Consider the following 9,543-nt stretch of genomic DNA (forward strand, 5'->3'; position numbering starts at 1 on the left):
TTATCGTTCAAACAATTGGTTCTTTTCGTTCACGAACGACATGTACCAGTTCGTTCACGAGAAAATCTCTCTCTCTCGTTCAGACTCAAAAGCAACTCGGTCACAGTCAGTGAAGGGCGTATTCGTTCACTACATCCAACAAATCACATGCTCCGTCACATCTCATACTCGAAGGCTATTGGCTTGAGGTTTAGTCATTCTTGACAGGTTGAAAACACAGAGCTACCCGGTTCACTGAGCTGCGCATGCGCTGCTAATAGCGCCGCGCTGCTGTGGAGGGAGGAATTTCAGTGAACGAGAAATATGAGTCAATGGATTACGTGAACGAGAACGATTCGTTCACCTAAAAGATTCGTTCAAAAAGAACGATTCGTTCACGAACGTAACATCACTAAGCAGTAGTAAGTAGCGCTGAACTGTTTGTGTGGTAAAAACACTCTGTTTTCAAAAGATTTTAAGGCCTCTTTATATTTTCATTAGGATACACTCAGGGAATTATGATAATCAGAGATCCTGAGCATCATGAACAGTCTCTACACTAGTGATGTTACGTTCGTGAACGAATCGTTCTTTTTGAACGAATCTTTTAGGTGAACGAATCGTTCTCGTTCACGTAATCCATTGACTCATATTTCTCGTTCACTGAAATTCCTCCCTCCACAGCAGCGCGGCGCTATTAGCAGCGCATGCGCAGCTCAGTGAACCGGGTAGCTCTGTGTTTTCAACCTGTCAAGAATGACTAAACCTCAAGCCAATAGCCTTCGAGTATGAGATGTGACGGAGCATGTGATTTGTTGGATGTAGTGAACGAATACGCCCTTCACTGACTGTGACCGAGTTGCTTTTGAGTCTGAACGAGAGAGAGAGATTTTCTCGTGAACGAACTGGTACATGTCGTTCGTGAACGAAAAGAACCAATTGTTTGAACGATAATGGTGGCGAACCGATAGAGCTGGGTTTGTGTAGTCAGCATATTTGCATCAAAGAAGGAAATTTACACTTTACCATTGTAATGAAAACAATTTTATAACGCAAGCATGGTTAAATATAGGCTTACAAAGACAAATTAACATTGTCATTTTGTACTTGACTGTTTACTTGATTTAAATTTACACTTCTCTTTACCTGCTTTTCTTTTGTTTGTGTGTTTTAATTAGTTTTGTGGTATTTTGCACTTTGAAAAATTTACTTTACTACTTGTGTTCATTTTGTATGATCAAAAATGAATTAATTACGTTTTATTCATGTCATATGCACTTCTCTAAAAACTAAAACAAACCAAAAAATATGACAGGATTGGTTAGGTCTCATTTGCGTAACGTCAGCAAATAACATTTCAGTTCGGGCTGTGAAGGGGCATGTAATTGGTTGGATCTACTGAACGAATACGCCCATCACTGACCGAGATCGCTCTGTTTCGAGTCTGAACGAGAGAGAGAGATCTCGTTCGTGAACGAATTGATCAAACTGGTACATTTCGTTCGTGAATGAGAGTACTGGGTAGATCGGTCATTTAGCATGTGATTCAATCTCATTCAAAGCGCAGTTATAGGTGTGCATATAATTGTTTATCATATTTAACATGCATAACATAACTCAACGTTTAATATAATCCCAGATTTATAAATGTGTATGGCTGACCAAACAATTAAAATGTTAATTATGCAAGAAAACCTTGGTTTGGTCATCTGAACCTCTTATTTAGACTTATTTTATTAATTTAGTAAATAAGGCACAAATTTTAACAAAGCCAAATCAGTTTTTCTGTAACAAGTAAATACGTTCGTTAAAAAATAGCATAAAATACACTCTTTTTCGCCACCTGCTGCAGTATTTATGTAATAGGAAGAAATTGTCACTGAACGAATCAGTGAACGAATCTGAACGAATCATTTTGGTGAACGAACTGAAAATGAACGAGTCTCTGGAAAGAATCAAAATTTCCACCACTACTCTACACCGGCAAGAGGCGCGACACAGCGCGTCAAAAGCAAATAGGCACTATCTATTCACTGCTGCCGTAGCAGTTTCAAATAATGTAAAACTAGCATGTTTGAAACGTTAACACATATTCCCTATGTGACGTCTGCTTAGCTGCAGACATGTCTGCATAATCGTACTCTTAACGGCTCTGATCGTACCCTACTTTGACTAGTGCTGGTTACTTGAAAAATCACATTTCGTGATAGTGTCCTGGACGCGGGGCATTCATTGATAGTAAAACGGATGCCCGCACTTCTTCTAGATAGATAGAAGATAGATTAGATTAGAAGATAGATTCTTCTAGATAGATAGCCTCGCACGGGGTAGACACGATGCAAGAAATTACAGGACATACGATTTTGCCTTTTAAAGCACAATTGCGGTGACAAATAGCAATAGGACATAAATAAATGTCATGTAGAATACCAAATATGAGCCCAAATGACCACCCAATATGGAATGGTCCGAGCCTCAGCATCAGCGTTTTCTGCAAATAAAAATCTTGCCATGCAAATTAAAAACTCGTGTAGCTATTTATGGGTTGAACCCAGTTATTCATTTGTCAGCTACATGATGCTTTTCTGTTCTATCTTGAATAACGTGACGCGTCCATAATGCGCTGTTCCCCAGATGTAAAGGGCTGTTTCTCTGGCTTTTTTCAAGGCTCATACAAATTGTGGCTTGGCTTGACAAGCAGTCTAATGGTGTAATTCTAACAAAATCCAAATGTTAAACATATTTTATGGGCCTTTACGCGTACACTTCCTATTTGAAATGCAGATGAATGATGAATGAGCACAGAGCAAGATCGCCCAGTGTAAAGCCAAACGTGATTGGTTGAAGCGAGAACGTGCTACGATTGGCCAGCTCGATGTGGCCGTTATCTGATTGGCTTGAGTAGGCGGTGGGTGGAGTCCACTTATTTGTGGATCTGTCTGCACGTCAACGCAAGAAGTGTTTCAAAATCCACAAATGCGTGAGGGGATTCACAAATGCACAGGAACCGATTCACAAATGTGTGCAGCGATTTACAAATGCACAGAAAGCGGTTCACAAATAAATGCCAGGCAGAGTTGTGTTTGTAAAATAATAAAACATTTGTAAATATTTTATTTATTTGCAAATCTCATTTTATTTATTTGTGTATTTTATATTTTTTTGTGAAACTCTTTACATTTATTTGTGGATCTTAATCTATTTATTTGTGAATTCGAAACATTTTTGTGAATCTCTTTACATTTATTTGTGAATATTAATCTATTTATTTGGAATATTGCAACAATAATACCCCCATACTCCAGTATCAACAATGACGCGCCGGTCCGCGCGGGCTATGATTGACAGCTCGCTCAATGAGTCCTAATAAACGCAATGAGTCATAATAAACGCAATTTCAACTATTTCTGAAGTGCTTCTTTTATAAAGAACACCGCTTTCTCACATAAGCAGCCCCTGCATGAGAGAATGATTGATTCTCGAGTCGTCGATATCAGCAAATTCAGCAGCATCGCCACGGACAGCACGTCGCACGTAAGAAGGTTTATCTTAAGCAGCTTTCTAAGGTATGGTTCGGGGAACACGCCTAGAAATGGTATACCTTCAGTTAAGTTATACCTTAAGAGTGTTCGTAGCGCGCTAAGAGAACGTTATCGGGAAACCCAGCCCTGACCCTTCCTTCGCCAGCAATAATTTTTTCTATCACCCTCCAAAATGATTGTGATAAAAGGCATGACCCTCCCCGATAATTTGATTACTTCTGTACTGGTTTGCACTTAGCAAAGATGTTCAGATAGTCATTGTTTGTTGTTGTTGTTGTTGTTGACGCCCGTTTCACACATACTCCGTTTGCAGTGTTCTTGACCTTGCCTGTGTTTGACCTTGGATTGTGGATTCAATAAAAACTGCCTTGGAATGTTCAACCTTTGTGTCTCAGAGCAGTTCGTAACAATATTTGTGAGCACTTTTCTGTAGCTGTACCCTCACTGGGTCATATTACACCTTAAGGAACTAACATGTACCATTTCGGGTTGAAATTGTGTGTGTGTGTGTGTGTGTGTGTGCTTCATACACTACATCTCAACCTGACTTTTTGGGTGCTTTAATGGGGGAGGCAACGTTATAGATTAAAGTAGCCACTTCAAGCACTTGTAACTAGAGATCTCACCAGTTTGGATCAGCCTCTTATGAAGACTTCAGATGATCATAACTCTGAATCAACACATTATTATCTATATAGGCTACTGTAATCATCATCAGGATCAGTTAATGTAATCATTGCATTAATGAGATCATTGTTTCTGCCTAAATAAATGTGACGTTAACTGTAACTGCATGACTGTTATGGGGTGTGACGAGACACTTATCTCACGAGAACGAGACGACATGAGATTTTTACACAATATTTTATAGAAATCCTCAATGACAAAATTCATGACTGGAATTTTTCAAAATTTTTACAAAATTTTTACTTATACTTTTGGATTTGTGATTGCACCTACTTATAAAAAAAAAAAAAGAAAAAGAAAAGACAAGAATCACAGCAGAGTTGAAGGATCTACAGATGAAAATGTGTTTTACAGCAACAAAATCGAAAACACTTACAGATTAATAACTTTAATTTTTGGTGAACTTCCTGTTGTGGCTGATATAAGGGATTTGAAAATATTTTGATGTAGGGTCTAATGCATGCACTTTCTCATAATACTTTTCATTATTAAAGTACACTGATTTTTATTTTTATTTATTTTTTGTCTGTTGAAAATTTCCTAAACAAACAATTGAATCAAATCTCTATAGTCCTCTTTACTTTTATTGTTCAGATTCTGAAAAGCGATTTGTGACTGAATAATGTCCCACAAAAGGACTGACAAAAAAAACCTTGTGGTAAAGGTGAAGACAGTGTTATTGAGGCACATACTGGAAATGAGTAACTCTTCAAAGACTGAAAGAAGTATCTAGACCCTGTTATAACGGGAATTGGTTTATCATGTGGGTGTTCAAAACCTCTGAAAATGATTCTAACCGCACTGAGCAGAGAGAATTTAGAAAGCTGTGTGTGTCTTGCCCTTTCATCGTCACAAGGAGACTAAAACACTTATATTTAATTGTTTGTTATATATATTTTTTTTATTTAAATGTGAACATTGCTGATTTTATTTAATGCAACTAATATGTGAGTATAGATCATGTACAGTTGGAACACTTTTGCTTTTTTACATTACCACATAAAACTAACAAGGCAAGTTTATAGCATATTTCATATTTCAATGGTTATTGAAAGTGTTTTGCCAAAAATGTATTACAAAAATTATCATAAAATAATCACAAGTGCAGGAATTAAAAAAACAAAACAAAGAATAAGATATTGATTAAAACTGTATTGTATTAATGTATTAAAACAGTTCAAAAGAGGCACATAGCAGACTGATCTCATGAAATGGCGTATGTATGACACGCCAATTCGTATTTCCATTTTTGGCGTGTTATCAACACGCATAATCGATTTTCAGCGTGTTTATCAACGCCGGTGACTTAACGTTACATTACTGTATATATAAATATATATGACCTACCCCAACAGCGTCCCTAAACTTACCCGTCACTGGGGTTAATACCATTTATGAGTGTTCCCCTACCATCCTAGGAAAAAAAATATTGCTCCCCAGATGTAGATATACATTTTGCTCAGTTTCGCTCGGACATTTAACGGCGTACACATACACGCGGAATCACTCTGACGTTTAACGGCGTAGACATACACGCGGAAGATGGCGGTTCGTTTCGGCGTGGACAAACACGCGGATAGCTCAAAATGCGTATAAATAACACGCCACTTGACTTGAAAGTGGCGTGTATGTTTACGCAAAGTCATGATGTCATGTTGCACATAGATACGATAAAGTGATACAGTGCTCGTTCAGTGAATGCAAAGCTAAACAGACTTTCCTCACATTCCTGTTTGAGTGCAAGAACAAGAAGTTCCTCAGATCAGGGCTCAAACACATAGACAGTATAAGAAATGGACACAGCGACCCAATAGGTTTCAACGGAGAAAAGTGAAGTCAATTAGAAGCTGTCACTTCCTGATGGTCGAGCGTACTGCGCAGACTCAAACTGAGCTTGACGACGTAGATGTGACGTGAGCAACCCGTCTGTCTTCTAGTAGCTCTGCCAAGAGAAATCTGAATCATTCCCTTCCGAAACTTGCAGAGACGGAGAGTGTGAGTAGGAGGTGTCCATGAGCTAGGAGCAGGAACAACTTTTGCTAAGTATTCTGATTAATTATTTTGTAATTTTGCCTCCACGCCCCCCCCGATTGCGCGCGAGCTTCTCCTCCTGTCCATATGGTAATCTCTCTACTGTGCGACAGAGAGTCGCGTGGTTATGACACAGTCGTTAGTCTATTTTTTACAAAAACTGCTTCTACGGGGGTCTCGGCCAAGATGGCGCTCTGAGCAGACACTTCTGGTTGAGCTCTGCAATCCTAGCTGTTATAATTATATTGAATAGGGTGAACATATACTTTATTGCGTTTTTTTTTTGACAATTATTGCTCACTACAACTTTTGGCTGTTGTCCACGGACCAAAATGAGCAAACCAGAGAAGAGAAAGACTGAACCCAAGAAGTCGCTAGCTAATACCGGCTCTGTTAGCAAGCCTGCTAATGTTAGCCAACTAGCAAAGCCAACTTCCACTCCTGATAAGCCTGCCGACGCTAAAAATACTCCTATCGACTCCATGCATGACTATTTGGAAGTAACTTCCGACCCATCACAACACGTCCTCATGGAAGAAGACTTTCCTTATCTCCCTATCACACCATGTGCCTCTCCTGCTGGTAAGCTAAGAAAAGTTATGGACACAGAAGCATCTACCGTTCTCTCCCAGCTCTCGTCACTTACCAAGCTGATTAACTCGAGGTCAGATACTCTCGAAAAAATGGTTAGCGGCAACTCCATAGTGATCTCCGAGATGAAAAAGGCTGTTCAAGAGAACACTAAACATATCACAGCTGTGAGAGAGTCTTTTGATGCTGTCTGTGCTGAGATAAATGACATGAAAGACAGAGTTGACAATATGGAAACGCAAGTCGAAAAATGTCAGACAAACGCCGAAGCACAGGAGAGGCGCATCTCTCATCTTGAGAGCAACTCGCGCCGTTGGAATCTTAAACTTTACGGCCTAGCCAAAAAGGAGAAGCAAGACGTGCGGCAAGAAGTTATCCAGGTCTGTCAGTCTGTTTTACCGGAGGCAAAAGATAAACTTTCAGATGTCGTTGACACGGTACACCGACTCGGCCCCATGAAACCCAGCAACAACCAACCCAGAGGAGTCATTATACAATTTACATCCAGGATTTACCGTGATGCTGTCTGGCGTTCTGCCAAGAAGTCAACCTTCTTGAAAGACAACAACTTGAAGCTGGCGGAAGACCTGTCAGCTGATGACCGCGCCCGGAGAAACCGACTCTGGCCAGCCGTGGATAAAGCACGCAAGGAGAACAAGCTGGCATTCTTCGTTGGAGGACGTGCGTTCGTGAATGGGAAAGAAATTTTTCCACCTCAGTGACTGGTTCTGTGATGGCACAAGGTACAAACTGGAGTAAAATATGGCTTAGCTGTCTTTACTATCTCTCACATTATTATTATTTTTTATTTTTTATTTTTTTCTCTCTTTATTACCTGATTCTGTATGCAATCGCGCTAAAGAGCCGATTAGAATTTAACTGCTGTACTTTTGTTGATAATCTAAATATGCCCTTTAATTTAAGTAGGCATGCAGCACTTTGATTATTGCTCCTGGCAGAGCTGAACAGCAGCCTTTTTATTGAGCGAGATTTTTGTTTTTTCTTTCTATAAAGTGTGAGAGGTTTAATTGTTTGTTCTCTTCAAATGTACAATTATTTGAGATGGTAACGTTACATATGCCACATTAGCTTAACCTACTGCTATTTCTTGCTATGTTCTAAGTTCACATTTCCCCCATAGGGTTTGCAGTTCTCACCTTCTACAGTACTCTCTTAAGTGACCACAGGTTTTCAACTTAACTACTCATTCACTTATTTGGTCTAAGCTTTCATTTTTATTTTTTTATTTTTTAATCTTATTTTATCCTTATGTCTTTGTCTATTATTTCCTTAAATGCGAGAGGTTTAAGAAACAACATTAAACGTAAAGCCGTATTTTTGTTTTGCAAGCAGTTTAACATAGATTTTTGCTTTATACAAGAGTCCCACTCAACAGAACAAGACAAATCTTTCTGGAGGTCGCAGTGGGGTGATGATTTGTGGATGTCCCATGGCACAGAGCGGGCTGCAGGTGTTTGTATACTGAAACGCAGATTTAATGGGAACATTTTGATCTCTGACTGTGATAAAAATGGCCATTACATTTTTTTAATACTCGAGGCTGCACAGTCTTTTTATATTCTAGTCAATGTGTATGGCTTCAACTATCAAACAGAGAATAATATCTTTTTTGACAAGTTGGAAGAACGTTTGCTGTACTGGTTATCCAAATATCCAAATTCTTTTATAATCTTTGGTGGCGACTTCAACACTGTGTTGGACAACAGTATGGATAGATGGCCCTCTAGAAGCTCAGACTCCTCTACCTCACATATAAGGCTATTTGCACAAAGATTTGATTTGGCTGATTCCTGGAGGGACTCGCATCCAGCTCAAAGAGCATATACTTGGTGCAACAAGACACAGACCAGTCACTCGCGCATCGACTATTGGCTTATTTCAAAAGATTTGAAGGAAGTTAAAACAGATATTTTTCCTACGCCACTTTCAGATCACAAAACAATTCATTTAACTGTCCCTTTGTCTTCCTCCTCTAGTGCTAAGTCTTCATATTGGAAGCTTAACAGTACTATCCTCGAGCATAAAGAATTGATTACCGAAGTTCATAATCTGATAAAACATTATTGGAGCAAAGCTTTAGTTGAAAAGATATTCTGTAATAACTGGGAGCTTCTGAAATATGAACTTGGTAAATTTTTTAGAAAATACTGCATTGAGTTAGCAAGGAGAAGAAAGGCTGAGGAGACAGAGGTAATAGAGAAGATTGCTTTTTTTACTTCCAAACCGATAGAGGCTTTCAGCGAATCTGATAAGACTGTACTAAATGACTGGCAGCATAGGTTGGATGAGATTTATAAGCGCAAAGCTGAAGGAGCATTTGTCCGGTCTCGCAAAAAGTGGCTTGAAGAAGGTGAGCAGAATTCGGCTTACTTTTTCAGACTAGAGAAACATCAATCCAACACTAATTCTATTCTAAAATTAAATATTAACGGGACAATTTCTAATGATCAGAGCACCATTGCGAAATATTGTGCAGATTTTTACAGTGAACTTTACTCTTCCAAGTATTGCCCTCAAGCTGCTTTTTCCTTTTTTAATTCTGTAAATAATATCACCCAGCTGAGTGTGGCTGATAGTGAATTTTGTGACAGGGTAATTTCCCTGAATGAAGTCACAGATGCTATAAAGTATCTTAAGCTAAACAAGTCCCCCGGGACAGACGGCCTTACTGCCGAGCTTTATAAACAATTCT

General features: G+C 39.0%; 1 protein-coding gene across 1 annotated transcript; it reads left to right on the forward strand.

Moving 5' to 3' along the window:
• Window positions 1-6,422: 6,422 nt before the first annotated feature.
• LOC309478560 (uncharacterized protein) lies at window positions 6,423-9,321 on the forward strand. The gene is made up of 2 exons (XM_082142177.1): window positions 6,423-7,573; window positions 8,212-9,321. The coding sequence occupies exon 1, from the start codon at window positions 6,572-6,574 to the stop codon at window positions 7,550-7,552; it is 981 nt and encodes a 326-aa protein (XP_081998303.1). The 5' UTR covers window positions 6,423-6,571; the 3' UTR covers window positions 7,553-7,573; window positions 8,212-9,321.
• The last annotated feature ends 222 nt before the right edge of the window (window positions 9,322-9,543 follow it).

This window comes from Leuciscus leuciscus, assembly GCF_965113295.1.
Source record: "Leuciscus leuciscus genome assembly, chromosome: 16".
NCBI lineage: Eukaryota > Metazoa > Chordata > Actinopteri > Cypriniformes > Leuciscidae > Leuciscus > Leuciscus leuciscus.

What these genes read in the sequence shown, in the direction of transcription:
- LOC309478560 (XM_082142177.1), top strand. Translation starts at nt 6,572, where the DNA reads ATGAGCAAACCAGAGAAGAGAAAGACTGAACCCAAGAAGTCGCTAGCT.